The 15164-nt window shown below is 38.2% G+C and overlaps 3 protein-coding genes across 3 annotated transcripts; 1 reads left to right on the top strand and 2 right to left on the bottom strand.

Moving 5' to 3' along the window:
• Nucleotides 1-2555: 2555 nt before the first annotated feature.
• On the bottom strand, nucleotides 2556-3446 carry LOC129241770 (serine protease 1-like). Its single transcript, XM_054878270.1, has 2 exons — nucleotides 3181-3446; nucleotides 2556-3114 (listed from the first exon to the last, which is right to left on the bottom strand). The coding sequence occupies exons 1-2, from the start codon at nucleotides 3435-3437 to the stop codon at nucleotides 2556-2558; spliced, it is 816 nt and encodes a 271-aa protein (XP_054734245.1). The 5' UTR covers nucleotides 3438-3446.
• Nucleotides 3447-6517: 3071 nt separating this feature from the next.
• Nucleotides 6518-7351, bottom strand: LOC129241836 (serine protease 1-like). The gene is made up of 2 exons (XM_054878359.1): nucleotides 7110-7351; nucleotides 6518-7043 (listed from the first exon to the last, which is right to left on the bottom strand). The coding sequence occupies exons 1-2, from the start codon at nucleotides 7349-7351 to the stop codon at nucleotides 6518-6520; spliced, it is 768 nt and encodes a 255-aa protein (XP_054734334.1).
• A 6703-nt stretch (nucleotides 7352-14054) lies between these two features.
• LOC129241341 (serine protease 1-like) lies at nucleotides 14055-14945 on the top strand. The gene is made up of 2 exons (XM_054877599.1): nucleotides 14055-14320; nucleotides 14387-14945. Exons 1-2 carry the CDS (start codon nucleotides 14064-14066, stop codon nucleotides 14943-14945), a joined length of 816 nt encoding a protein of 271 aa, XP_054733574.1. The 5' UTR covers nucleotides 14055-14063.
• The last annotated feature ends 219 nt before the right edge of the window (nucleotides 14946-15164 follow it).

Here is a 15164-nt window from a genome sequence, read left to right as displayed (position 1 = left end):
TAAACCCCAAACTCAGCTGGAAGTCCAACGTAGAGTATAGGGTAAAGAAAGCAAATATAGCACTTTACACGTGTAAGAGAATGTTGGGTAAAAAATGGGGTATCCAACCAAAACTGTCCAATTGGTCCTATACAGCCATTGTAATATGGGTAATGAGATAGCGGATGAGCTAGCAAATAACTGCGCGAAGAAGAGTGCTCTTACAAGAATTCTTCCAAACATAGGTGGGCCGTAGAGCGTCAGACGGCACCTCTTGGCAAGAGTGGTGGGTTCAGTCATCTTATAGGCAGGAGCAAAGCTATCCAATGTTAAAGCCGTAGCTCAGGTGCATCGAAGAAATGCACTACGAGTTTCGTGCGCACATAGGATCGTATCAGACGATGCGATTTGCATCATCGCTGGAAAACTCCGAATAGATATACTTGTGCAGGAAATGGGACGCCTTTTTGACAAACAAGGAGTAAAGTAGACAATCGAAGCGAAAGCTGAAAAGTGCTAAAGGAGATGGGACTCGTTTATTAATGGGGATGAGACTTATCCCCAAAAATAGCCAATGGGTGATCAGAGACGCAGACCCCTATTTAACCCAAATATGGAACGGTCACGGATGTTGTTTTGAGTACCTCCACCGTTTCCACATAGAGGACACTTCGTTCTGTCCAAGCTGCAAGAATGCAATAGAAAGCGCGGAGCACGTTTTCTTCTTCTGCGATGTTTTAACGAGTAACGACGAACGCTTGTGTTATTCTTGGGTGAACAGTTGAGCCCAGACAGTGTGCATCTAATGACTGTTGGAACGCAGTTACAAGTTTCGCAAAGAGGATAATGTTGCAAATGCAACGCGCGGAGTGGAGGTGGACTATCTACGAACTGACGATAATCACAGACGCTCGAGTCAAGTGCAATATTATTGCAACATCTTCCAATGTTTCTGTTTGCTGCAAATGAAAAAGAAACATCGTTTGCATATAACCTCCATACGCCCATATGCCCACTGGTATGATGACAGGAGATGACACAGAGACATTAGAAGACGAGCCTAGAGCATGAAGGTGGCTACAAATATGGTGGTGTCCCAGACGGGGATGAATAGTATTGGTCCTTTTAATGGACATCGTTCTGGGCCTTCCCGGAGTAATGCAAAGTAGTTTCGGGAAGGGAGTCTCCCCAGAAGAGAAGGAGGGCTATCGAGGCGCTTCAGATTTAAAAGCATTATACAAAAATACGACGACATGAGATTTGAGAAGTTTAATGACTTCAAAATTTAAAAACCAGAATTCAAAAAATTAAAAAAAAAACATCCTTAGAGAGTCAAGAAAAGCAGTATAAAGACTGAATTTGCGAGTTGATGGATCGAATGAAATATTAGATGAATAATTAGTTCTCATGTTTTCCTCAGCGAATATAAGTAAGTAACGTGGAAGCCCATTGTGATACGACTAGTTTGGGCTCAAGTTCCCCCTTTAATCCCCATGTGGAGACACCAATTTGCCTCTCTAATATTTTATATGATGAGCTATTGCATATATCGGCGGATTCCTTGTCTGACAGACATCCAAAGAGGTAAGAGTGTAGGCAACGATAACGCGTTTTGGCAAAGGCGGGACAGTGTCATGAAAAGTCGGTTGCGATTTCTGAAGTTTTCACATTCGATAAGTACGTTGGGTTGCAAACATATTGCCATGACCCTTTTGAAGTGTGTCAATCGCTACACTACACTATTACAAATTTTATAACGTTGTGCTTCTGGCAATGGCACATCGCAATGAAAAACGTATATTTGTTGATAGAGGACGACATTGTAGAAGAGGTGATGGAGGGATTTTCAGCCACTGTACTTTGAGAAACATTGTTGATGATGGAGAAAAATATTTCCCACAGTGAAAAGCAATTGGACCATAGGACTTTCCCGTGTGCCATAGTCCTGCCATTACTAAAGCACGTATTATACCATACCAAGGAGGCATATTGACTGATACAGCAAAAATCCCTAATTTCAACGCGCGTTTAATAACAGAAAAAGGTTTTTACTAAGAACGGTCAATAGTCAATGGCAAATCTCCGAGTATATTTCTGCCATGAAAAAGCTTCTCATAAAAACCCATTTGCCGTTCGGAGTCGGCTTAAAACAGCAGGCCCCTCCATTTGTGGAGCATCATAAAAACATATGCCACAAATAGGAAGAAGAGCTCCGCCAAACACCTAACAGAAGTGTACAAGCCAATTATTTACTATGTACTTTTATTTCACTTATTAAATCAAGTCATTGAGCACATGGGGTGATAGATGTGTCTGCAGCGATTTGTATGGCTTTGGGAAATAACCAATATCTCTAAATAACAACCATCAAAAAATTCACATTTTACACACTCGCGACAATAGAAAAATTCACTTAACTGCATTCAATGTATCATAATGGTACCGGACATTCCAATTTACTTATATATACATACATATATTAAATTCCTACACAAGCTATTCGCAGCATAATCATTCATAAACAAAAAACTTGGTTTATTCCTTTTATTCAACTTTATTATTTTTCAGACAAAAATTTAGTAGTAAGCGATGCCAGTGACACCTCGAATCCAGTCCAAGTGTTGGCTAACACGTTGGAAACCAGCTGGAAGACCAGCCTGGCAACCGTTAGCAGCAACGAATGAGGTTACACCAACCAACACTTGGTTGTTGTCAACAGCCAATGGACCACCGGAGTCACCACTGCAAGTTGATCGGCCATTGGGAGTGGCAATGCAAATGGTGTTGTCGGTAACAGTGCTCGAGCCATAGACGCTAGCGCATTCACTGTTAGAGATAATCTGGACACTGACATACTGCAAATGATCTTGGCTGTTGCCCGAGGTGGTGCCCCATCCGGATGCGGTAGCCCATTGCCCTTCATAGTTGCTGTATTGGTTGAAGGATGGCAACCTAATCGGTTGAATGTTGCCCGAAGTGGAGGCAGAGTGGATCCAAAGAAGGGTGATGTCGTTATTAAGAGTTTGTGAGTTGTAATTCGGGTGCTGATGGATATCTGCGGAGTGAATGGTAGTGGCATATTGGTTTCCATTGGAACGCACCACACTGCCCAAATATACAGTGATTGCCTCAGCTCTGCAACAAATAAAATAAATAATAATTCAAAAGTGAAAATTAATATTGAGTTTACTTCAAACTTACTGATCAGTACAATGAGCGGCAGTCAGCACCCAGTTGGTACCAATCAAAGATCCACCGCACCAGTACGTGCCGAAACTTTTCTGCAAAAGCAGACCAGCTTGGTAAGGCAGCAAGCCATCCCAGGCATTATCCCCATTGGTGATGCGTCCATCCAAAACGGGAGATGCAGGCAAGTCCTCGATGAAAGCGGTCTTTTCGTAGACCGGAGAGGCGCTGGCAACAGCCACGGCTAAAGCTAAGACAACTAAGAATTTCATGTTGATTGGTTTTATGCAGTCAAACTACTGTATTTACTGCAATTTCACTCGAATCTTTTATACTCATCGCAAAAGTCACCTGAACGGAAATCATAAAAATCTCTGAAGCAAGAAATCGATAACGATAAGCAAATTTTAATCAAAAACAAAAATTTTTTCGCTAAATCTGGTTGTCGAATTTTGCAAAGGTTATAAATCACTACTATCATGAAATTAGCTCCCGGGATGTTAAGCTTTTAATAATGAATGTACTTTGGTAACTTGTGTTGTTCTTGCCAGTTTCAGACGTTTGTTTATATTGATTGAATTATAAATATTTCGGTACGTCACTAGAGTTCAGTGCACTTACGTAGAGAGCAAATATACGAAAAGTGCCTTGCTACTTATAAATAGTTGATCTTGTAGTTTCACACCACTGAAAGATAGAATCAGAAAATTTCGGATTGCTGTTGTAAAAAAATGTTTCTCTAAATTTCCCAGCAAATTTGAAATATTCCACATATTTATGCCGTTGCATGAGCTGTATCGAAGTCATCTAAATCACTACGCCAATTTAAGTGCAGGCAACGTGTAATATTTCATAAATAGTACGCATATTAAAGTATTTATAAGTGGGTTAATATATTTTCCAAACACGCATACAAATTCCGATATTGGTTGTAAAGTTAATCATTTCCGGTTATCAGACAGTTTAATTCAATTATATTTATTACGATTAAAAATATCAGTTTCTTTCAAGTGGTGCTCTAAGAAGTTCTTTTAAACCTGTTCCTACAGTTAAATAACTACAGATCAGCCTTATCGCTAACTGATTTATAAAAGTGGACTTGTTTAACTATAAGTATTTGATATTTGAAAATTTACGTGTCAAATTAAAAGTAGATTTTGTAGGAGATAAGATAAAAAAATATACTTAAATAAGTGTAGAAAAAAATTGTGATGAGATCTACATATTTGAAATTTAATTTGACAATTTTAAACATGGATTTCATTTCACTATTCTATAGCCTCCCTCAGCCGGACATTGACAAAATATTCAATATTCACAGTATTTAGTCAAGGCAATGCGTTTTGGACACATTCGTTATTCGAGTTCAAAAGGCCGACCCATTTGATTAGAACCGCTTCGGTAGCCAAATAACAAACTTCAGTCAGCCTATCGAATCAGGAGGCTTGATTCCTACTAAAAGGGCATTCAAAGTATAGATGCTTGGAAAGTAACAACCATTAATCCAGTATTCAAAAGTGACAATAGAAACAATATAGCCAATATTTAGAACAATTAGCAAATTATCTCGGTTTTAAAATTATTTGAACTTATGGTAAACGATAAAATTTGTTTTGCAGTTAACCAACCCGGTTTCATGAAAAGTAGATCCACTCTTTCAAATCCAAGGTCAAGGTGACACTGCGTACACAGACATTTGATAAGGTTAATCACAGGGTTTTAATTTCCAAATTCAGAGCAATAGAATTTCATTCCACTCGGAAATGTGTTGTTAATGTTGATGGAGCGTCATCTATTTTCTTTCTTATATCTCTGGTGTACCCCAAGGAAGTATACTGGGTCCCCTACTTTTTATAATTTTTGTTTATGACATTTCTAGTTGTTTTAATAACGCGAATTTTTTCTTGTATGCCGATGGATAAAGATGCGAGTACACTCGGTGATCGCAAGTAAAAAAAAATACTATAAGTTTTGTTTAAATATAGGCAAATATGTTTATGTTTGTTGGTCTAAATCTTGTTCTCTTATACTGACTTCCTGCCACATTGGTGGTTTTAGTTTATTCAATCGAAGCGAAATGATTGATCTTGGTGTGGTATTTGGCTCCAAATTCCCTTTTCAAAGACAATTAAAATATACCATTGCAAAGTCATATGCTGTTCTTGCTTTTGTTCAACGTTTTAGTTTGGACTTTTTTGATCCATATACTATAAAGTTGTTGTATACGAGTACATCTCCGATGATTTTCTTCAACAGCGAACCACTTCAAATTGGTAATAAATGAATTTATGATTAATTTAATTATTTAGCATTAATCTGTTTTCTATAGTCTGTAAGAAATACTGCATTTTTTAGACTATTAATTGAATATATAAATAAATAAACAATAACCATCCGAAGAAACTATAGCAGTTACTTTGCTTCCATCTACTTTTTTTTGTTTTGTTTTAATTATATTTTTATTTATTCAATTGTTCATTAAAATAATAAATACAATTTTACAGACTATGAATATCTCAAAGTAGCCTAAAACTAATTTATTTGTATATATATATGTAAAATTGTATTTATTATTTTAATAAATAAATTAAAAAAAATGTATATATAAATGGCGCATACTCGTTTTGGGTATTTCGCCGAGCTCCTTCTCCTATTTGTGTTGTTCGTCTTGATGTTGTTCCACAAATGGAGGAGGTTCCCCATTGTTTGCCGAGGTGAAACCGCTATTAGAAAAAGCTTTTTCTTCTTTTTTTTTGTTTCGCCGAGATTTGAACCTACGTTCTCTCTGCGAATTCCGAATGGTTGTCGCGCACCAACCCATTTGGCTACGGCGGTCGCGTTTACTCTCGGCAAAATGCTTCCGCGTGATTGTAAACAATACTCTGGACTGTAATTAACCAACTGACAGACAGTTGGTGCCCGTGCATCAGTTGCGCGTTGGTCTGAAGTTGGTTACACTTCCAGTGCCGGACCCTGTACAGTAATATGGCATATATTTATACATCCTTGAAAAACATTTAGGCCGAAACTCTACTACAATTTGTGGAGCTAAACTGATTTTGAAGTTGAGTGTCAACAGTGAGGTGGCTCCAAGAATTAATTCATTTAAAAGTCACAGTTCCACATAAAACCACTAAGACTTATTTCGTCATAGTAAACTAGTGAACCTCATATATGGAATCCTGGCACCATTGATACAAATGTGAAAAGTAATAAGCACACGGTTAACCGAATTTAATCAACATGTCTCCTTACTGCAAACTCATTTCAAGCCAACCAACTAAATTAAGTATATCAAAACACATAAAATTTATTCAAATGAAATTTATTTATTTAATTCAAAGGCAAATGTTTAATAAGCAATGCCTGTGATGTCGCGAATCCAATTTGTGTAATACGAAACACGTGCGAAACCATTTGGCAATTCAGAATGGCAGCCACCTCCGAAGCTTACAAGACCAACCAAAACTCCATCCACAGTCAATGGACCACCAGAGTCACCAGAGCAAGCTGATCTGCCGTCCGTAGTTCTTGTACAAATTATGCCATCGTTTATATTAAAGACACTACATTCACTGTTCGAAATTACTGGCACACTAGCATACTTCAGATGACCGTTAAGACCCGATCCATCATAGGTGTAACCCCAACCTGAAAGGACTGCCCATTGACCTTCGTAGCTGCTGTATTGATTGATAGATGGCAGTCTAATGGGTTGAATGTTGCTAGAGAAGGAGACAGTGTGAATCCAAACCAAAGCAATGTCGTTTAAGCTATCGTAGTCCGGATGGATATGGATATCGTTTTGGTGAACGGTGGTGGAGTATTCACCGTTACCACGAGAAGTACTTCCCAAATAGACAGTGACTGCTTGGACACTGAAAAATACAGAAAAAATAACAGATACAAATAAGTAAACTGGTTACGGTATTTCAAATATTTACCCTTTTACACAATGGGCTGCTGTCAAAACCCAGTTTGCGCCTATTAAGGCACCACCACACCATAACCAGCTGCCATCCTTTTCTAAAGTCAAACCAGCTTGGAACGGACGGAGACCATCCCATGCATCAGCGCCATTGACGATGCGACCATTTATAAAACTGGAACTCTCTGCTTCTTTCTCTCCAACCGCAGCCGCGGACGCGGAGCCTAATGCGAAAGCTAGTATCAGAAGGAATCTCATCTTTTTCTAGAACAGTGTGCAGACCATAATGCCAAACTTGAATTAAATGAGAACCTTGATATTTGCTGTCTTGATTTATTATTTCAGTAGGGAAAAGGAAAAAGCTAATTAAGATAAAAATGATGGACTAAAATATTTCTGATACGAAAAAAGTGTAATGCGACTTTCAACATAAAATCTATACTATATATTCCCCCTAGCACCGTAGTTTGTAAGTTGATACATTTTAAAAGATTTTGGTTGAGTTCTGATGCTGGAGTATTAACAAAAAAATATGTCAGCAGAAAGCTCCATCGAGTTCAAATAAATGACTTATTACAACGGCTGAGGCACATCTATCAACGAAATTCTCCAATTCGGATGCAGGAAACATTTACTTCAGAGGCTGTTGCCACACCGGGCTTTTCGAGAAGGGTATCAGCAAGTAGAATCGATACCCTAAGCTTTACATTAGAGTTTAAGGTAAACTTCCCTATGCGTAAGGAATGTAATTTGATTTCTAAGTTAAAAAGAATATAATTATACTGTACACTGATGGATCCAAGAGTTTGGGGCGTCGGCACCGGTGTATATTTGAAATACCTCGAAACTCCCAAGCCTTTTCGCCTGGGGAGCTGGAATAGTAGGAGAAACTCTTGGGATAAAGGAAGCTTGCAGGATAATTAGAAACAATTCACAACAACTATCAGAAGTATGTATTTTTTCAGATAGTCAAGCAGCCATCTTAGCTGTAAAGGCACCTATCACCAATTCAAAACCGTCAGACAATGCAGAGGGGTACCTGGTCATAGGAACATAAAAGGAAATGAGAAAGCTGATGAACTGGCAACACAGGGGGCATCCTATAACGAATCCGAAGAGTTGCCCAAGGGTATGCCAAAGGCAGATTTTCTCGCTATTTCAGAAGCAAGCCGTTGACAGATGGACTAACACGGATACCTGCAAAATAACTTAACAAACGTGGCCCAATGTCAACAAATCCAGAACTGACGAATTGCCAAGAAAGCCACGAGTAGACATATTCAAAATTACGTCAACACCAACCGACCACTGGCCTTTGGGAGACCATGGGAGGTAGTTGGGGTGACCGCACATCGATAGATGCCAAAGCTGCAAACAAGAATAATCTAAAGAAACAGTCTTGCACTACCTGTGTAAGTGCCCAAGTCTGAGTACTCTACGACATAGAATACCGGGGGAATTCTCAATGGTTATCTTGAAAGAAATTACAAAGAAGAAAATATACGACCTATGCAGATTCATAGTCAAATCATGATGGTTTGACTACAAAAAAGCAGTGGTTCTGCAAGTAGTGTATTAAAATGCCATTTTCGTGCTAAATAAGTCTGGGCTGTGTCATTTAGTCAACACCTCCACCACCTCCATCAGTAGGCAATCACTACACAGTTAATTCTACATAAAGCTCAAATTACACACAAACTAAATCCAGCAGTCTTACCGATGAAGATTTAGCATGTCGAACGAATCTCACGGACGTCAATAGAAGCTAGAATAGAAGCTTGTTAGGCCCACTTGAACTAAAACTATAAATGATTCCACCATTATTCCTAAACGAGATGGCCAGTAAAGCTATAGGAAAAATATGGTATACATATATAGGTACGTAACACATCGGTTGAAAAGTCCCGGGCCTAACAAAAAAAACACGTTTTTCTTTTTTTGTTCAAAATTATAAAAGCTTAACATTTCAATACCACTTTTGTAGAACGATTTACCTTTAGCCTCAAAATAAGCTTAAGTTTCAGCGGTAACCTCTTCATTTGAGCGAAGTTTCTTACCGGCGAGCATTTTTTAAGGTCTGCGAACAGCCAATAGTCGCTGGAAGCAAAATCTTGCGAATACGGTGGATGTGGGAGCAATTCAAAGTTCGATTTCAACTCATGTAGTTTTGCCAATGATCAGAATCATCAGAATAGTCTAGGTTTTAGTGCAAGCAGTGAGCAAACGCAGCATCCACTGTGTACAGAGCTTTCTCATAGTCAATGCTCATGCAATATAAAGCCAACACGATCTTTGAGATCGTTAGCTTTTTGATATCTGTCAGCTAACTCACGCAACTCCACTTTTCGATTATCCAAAATGATTTTGTGGACTTTTTTTATGTTTTCTGGACGTCCATGTTTTTTGGATGTACATTGCGTTGTGCATCATCGATGTCTCTACGACCACGTGTAAATTCAGCATATCAACGTTTTATTGTTGTTTTGTTATTCCTGATGGAGCGGCATCTTCATAACGCTTTTCAAGCCATTGCTTCGCCTGAACGGAATTTTTTCCCATCAAGAAGCAGTGTAAACTCAAAACACGAAATTCTTTTTGAGCCATTGTTTTGAAAATAACAAAAATAACGCCACTCTTTGCACAATAACTCACAAACGATGGAATAGAATATCATGAAATTTTAACAACTGTCTTTTTAACGGAAACTAATGCCATATATGCCTCAGTGTTATGTAACATTGTCAATTGAACGCGACATTCAAACATATCTTGCGCTGTACTTATTGCATCGGGTCACACTAAACGGCGATTTGAATATGACAATCTGTACTACAAGTGTCTCTTTGACAGTGTTGTGATCGTACGTTTTAGTCTTAACCCATTAATGACTAAGTATGATATATCATACGCAAAAAGAGCTTTTTTCAAAAATTCACCAAAAACCCAATATTATATAAAAGCTTTTTATATTTACAGGGCGAGTGAGATAAAAAAGTAATTTGAAAATAAAAGCTTTTTAGTTGTCATTTAAAGCTCTTTTATTTACATTTTTCGCGCCAATTCATGTAGTGTTTTTCAGAAAAGTGAGGTGAGTTGTATATCTAAAAAAAACCAAGCAACAGTATTATATACATAAATCGTGCATTAACTCAAAGTTGAAACCATGAGGCATCGAATACATATAAAATGCAGTGAAAAATTCGCCCCGAAATGTGTTTTTGCTTTTTGTAAATCATTGCGTATGTTTTATCATACGTAAACGCTACCCCAGTTTGGCTTTACGGGCATTCATTTATAATACCTTTTTATAGACAAGCAACAACTGAGGAGAAAATTGGATGGCTCGAAGATCTGAATGAGGACGATAATGCAGTTATTAAAGACGACATCAGAAATGCCAATTCAATCGATGTGAATTTATTTCCACCTGAAGAACAAGAGTTATCCGATTGATGATGATGCAGATGAGAACGATGAAGGTATACTGGGCGACTTGGGCCGTGGGGTTCTAAAAAGGCCATGCGCGATAAAAATTGCCAATTCAGAAGTGGATAATGTACAGTTGTTTTAATGATGTGATCAATTCAAAAACTTCGCGGTCAGTGACTTCCACTCAAAGGAAAAAGAAAAAACCCACAATTCGGCGAAAGTGGTCCAAAATAGAACTAAAAACAAGAGAAGGCACAAACACAAAATACGCGTTCACACTCCGGATATTATAGCATATTTGAATAACGATTTAAATCCATTACAACTTTTTAAAATAATTTTTGATGACGATTTTATGAAATATATACAAGTACAGACTATAAAATACGCTGAAAACAAAGGATATGAAGCGGTGACCCTAAATCTTGAGGAATTGTACACATATGGGGTAGGTAAAACAAAGTGACTATTCTCAACCATAATTTCACTTGATTACCTGATAAATTTATTAGTTACATTTTTAGGTACCAGCTATTCGGATGTACCATTTAGTGGCAGGTTCAATGGCGCGGAATAAATTTAAAAAAATACATCGGTGCCTTCATTTCAATAATAATACACAAATTGTAGTGAATAATAAAGCATTCAAAGCACAGCCTATTCTGGATCATTTAAATACAAAATTTAAAGAGCTTGGAAAACCATTTGGAACTTCATTTTCTGTAGACGAATCGATGTAGCCTTATTTTGGTAAGCATTTTTTCAAAACCAGTAGAACTTCGTCCAGTTTCAGCACGAAAGAGGAAACGAGAAAACGAAACTAGATACGATGGAGTCAAGCACTACGTAAATAACTCAAGAATTCAACGCCGATGCAAATTTTGTGGCAAGTGTACGAAACTTATATGCATGAAAGGTAGTTTCGGATTGCACCCAGATAACTGTTTTTACAAATATAATGTAACTGACTTATCAAATAGCTAAGAAATTTAAAAATGAATAGATGTATAATATGTCACTTTATAAATAAAAATAAATAAATAAAATGTTGATTTGAATTCAAAACCTATGTATATATTGAAGTTTTATTTTCATAGAAGTAGCTCCCCGAATACGCTTATGTATGATATATCATACGCTTTGCCACGCCCACATCTTTTGAGATATCTTCTTGAAAAATGGAAATGAACCGTTTAACATCAACACAAATACTTGGTGAAAATTTCAGTCACCTATCTTAACCCGTTTTATGAGTGAGCATTAATGGGTTAAGTTATACCGCGTCAAAGATGGAGCAAGAAGAAGCAAGAAATTCGTCATATTTTACGTTTTTACTACATTAGAGGTAAAAATGCAACGAAGGCGGCAGCAAAAATTTGTGAAGTTTATGGGCCTGATACTGTAACGATTCGCACAGCACAGCGTTGATTCGATCGATTTCGTTCTGGTGTAGTAGATGTCGAAGACGGGGTGCACTGGTAGGCCAATCGTCGTAGAGACTGATAAAATCGTTGAAATTATCCAAAGAGACGGGCATGTGAGCATTCGCTCGATTAGTCAGGAACTAGGTGTAGACCACAAAACCGTTTGGAACCCTTTGCAGAAGATTGGATTCCAAAAAAAGCTGGATGTTTGGGTGCCACACGTGTTGACGCAAAAAAATCTCTTGGACCGAATCAACGCTTGCGATTCTCTGCTAAAACGGAACGAACTTGACCCATTTTTGAAGCGGATGGTGGCTGGCGATGAAAAGTAGATCACATACGACAACGCAAAGTGAAAAAGATCGTGGTCGAGAAGCGGCGAGCCGGCCCAAACCATCGTCAAGCCCGGATTGACCGCCAGGAAGGTTTTGCTGTGTGTTTGGTGGGATTGGAAGGGAATTATCCACTATGAGCTGCTCAACTATGGCCAGACCCTTAATTTGGTTCTCTACTGTGAGCAACTTGACCGTTTGAAACAGGCGATTGACCAGAAGCGGCCAGAATTGGTCAACAGGAATGGTGAAGTGTTCCACCACGACAACGCTCGTCCTCACACATCTTTGATGACCCGCCAGAAGCTACGGGTGCTCGGATGGGATGTCCTATCGCACCCACCATATAGTCTGGACCTGGCACCAAGTGACTATCATCTCTTCCGGCCCATGCAAAACGCCCTTGGTGAAAAAAAGTTGGCCTCAAAAGAGGCTTGCGAAAACTTGTTGTCTGAGTTTTTTGCAAATAAGGAGGGGGGGGTTTTATAAAGGGGGGATAATGAAGTTGGTTTCTAAAAAAGTTTGCGAACAAAATGGGGCATATTTGACTTGAATCGGATAATTCTAAATACGTTAAATAAAGCGTCAAATTTCGATCACAAATACGACATTTCTTTTTCCCCAACCCAATATATATGTATAAGAAGCTCGCCATATTAATTTGCACACATAATTCACTCACACTATAATAGGAAACTATTTTTGAATTATTTGAAATTAGAATTTATACTATTTTGTTGTTAATTGCCTTGGGAGTTGAGTACCGCTGCTTGAATTCAAAACTGTTCCACCTTCATAAGCCTCTATTTCCTTAAAAGCACACATTTACTTTTCTTTTAATACCAAAGAAACGATAGAAAATAACCAAAGAAAACCAAGCGAAACGAAATGACTGCAAAAGAACCTTCTGACCCACATGCTTACGCTGATATCGTCGAAAGTCACTCGAAATATTGACAGCAGTTACAGATCTTTGGAATCTAATTAACAAAAATATGCAGAAGCATAGGTGTGAATTGAACTATTACCAGCGGAATAGTGTTCTTTTGTCAACACATATCATGCAAGATCGATATACATATTCGAAATCGAAATTTGCTATTTTTGCGATAGTGTCAGCAGCTGTTCGTTATATGGTATACCATATTTAGAGAAAGAAGGCATCGAAAGGTCTAACTTGACACAACGTTTAGTCTAAAAGCTTTGTGGCCGAATTGAAACAATTTGAGATGGTATATGCGGTAACAACTTTCAAGCCCCGAATCATTTCTTAACTCTATTGGCAGCTTATTTGCATTTAAACAAACCTCAATACTGATCAGCCCACCTTACCAGCCTCAAACAGAAAAAAAGAAAACTTTCTTCATATGGGTTTTGGTTTGAATTAAATTTTTCTTTTGGCATATTCAAATATTACCACATATTTAGCCATATAAACCTCTGATGTTTCAATTGATATAGGCATGTTTTTAATAGAACCTAAAGCCACTTAAAACTTCCAGATCATGCTTTAGTTACAATGTAGATTTATTTTAAAATTCATTGATTATTGAAACGTGCATACTTAAATTGCATATTGTGCGATAAAAATTATTTATAGCCCTTTTACAAAAATATTGTACAATACACGTTTCTAATCAGAATTTGACTATAGTGATAAATTCTTAAATTTGAAATAATCTACGTTTTTTATGATTTCCGTCGAAGTGACTCTGGCGATGAGTATAAAAGAATTGAGTGAAATTGCAGTAATCACAGTAGTTTGACTGCATAAAACCAATCAACATGAAATTCTTAGTTGTCTTAGCTTTAGCCGTGGCTGTTGCCAGCGCCTCTCCGGTCTACGAAAAGACCGCTTTCATCGAGGACTTGCCTGCATCTCCCGTTTTGGATGGACGCATCACCAATGGGGATAATGCCTGGGATGGCTTGCTGCCTTACCAAGCTGGTCTGCTTTTGCAGAAAAGTTTCGGCACGTACTGGTGCGGTGGATCTTTGATTGGTACCAACTGGGTGCTGACTGCCGCTCATTGTACGGATCAGTAAGTTTAAAGTAAACTCAATATTAATTTTAACTTTTGATTTATTATTTATTTTATTCGTTGCAGAGCTGAGGCAATCACTGTATATTTGGGCAGTGTGGTGCGTTCCAATGGAAACCAATATGCCACTACCATTCACTCCGCAGATATCCACCAGCACCCGAATTACAACTCGCAAACTCTTAATAACGACGTCACCCTTCTTTGGATCCACTCTGTCTCCACTTCGGACAACATTCAACCCATTAGGTTGCCATCCTTCAACCAATACAGCAACTATGAAGGACAATGGGCTACCGCATCCGGATGGGGCACCACCTCGGGCAACAGCCAAGATCATTTGCAGTATGTCAGTGTCCAGATTATCTCTAACAGTGAATGCGCTAGCGTCTATGGCTCGAGCACTGTTACCGACAACACCATTTGCATTGCCACTCCCAATGGCCGATCAACTTGCAGTGGTGACTCCGGTGGTCCATTGGCTGTCGACAACAACCAAGTGTTGGTTGGTGTAACCTCATTCGTTGCTGCTAACGGTTGCCAGGCTGGTCTTCCAGCTGGTTTCCAACGTGTTAGCCAACACTTGGACTGGATTCGAGGTGTCACTGGCATCGCTTACTACTAAATTTTTGTCTGAAAAATAATAAAGTTGAATAAAAGGAATAAACCAAGTTTTTTGTTTATGAATTTGTGATTATGCTGCGAATAGCTTGTGAATGAGTTTATTATATCTATGAGTAAGTTGGAATGTCCGATGAATTTTTGTATTGTCGCGAATGTGTAAAATGTTAGATTTTTTGATTGTTGTGAACTATGTAGATTCAACAATGGTTACCGTTTATTT

This window comes from Anastrepha obliqua, chromosome 3 (genome assembly GCF_027943255.1).
Source record: "Anastrepha obliqua isolate idAnaObli1 chromosome 3, idAnaObli1_1.0, whole genome shotgun sequence".
NCBI lineage: Eukaryota > Metazoa > Arthropoda > Insecta > Diptera > Tephritidae > Anastrepha > Anastrepha obliqua.
Note: the sequence above shows the minus strand (reverse complement) of the source record. Positions and strands in the feature narration are given on the sequence as shown.

Bases quoted from the DNA above. Each gene is read 5' to 3' on its own strand.
- LOC129241770 (XM_054878270.1), bottom strand. From the start codon at position 3,437: ATGAAATTCTTAGTTGTCTTAGCTTTAGCCGTGGCTGTTGCCAGCGCC. The intron at 3,115-3,180 runs GTAAGTTTGAAG...TATTTGTTGCAG, and splicing joins GCCGCTCATTGTACTGATCA to AGCTGAGGCAATCACTGTAT.
- LOC129241836 (XM_054878359.1), bottom strand. From the start codon at position 7,351: ATGAGATTCCTTCTGATACTAGCTTTCGCATTAGGCTCCGCGTCCGCG. The intron at 7,044-7,109 runs GTAAATATTTGA...TGTATTTTTCAG, and splicing joins GCAGCCCATTGTGTAAAAGG to TGTCCAAGCAGTCACTGTCT.
- LOC129241341 (XM_054877599.1), top strand. From the start codon at position 14,064: ATGAAATTCTTAGTTGTCTTAGCTTTAGCCGTGGCTGTTGCCAGCGCC. The intron at 14,321-14,386 runs GTAAGTTTAAAG...TATTCGTTGCAG, and splicing joins GCCGCTCATTGTACGGATCA to AGCTGAGGCAATCACTGTAT.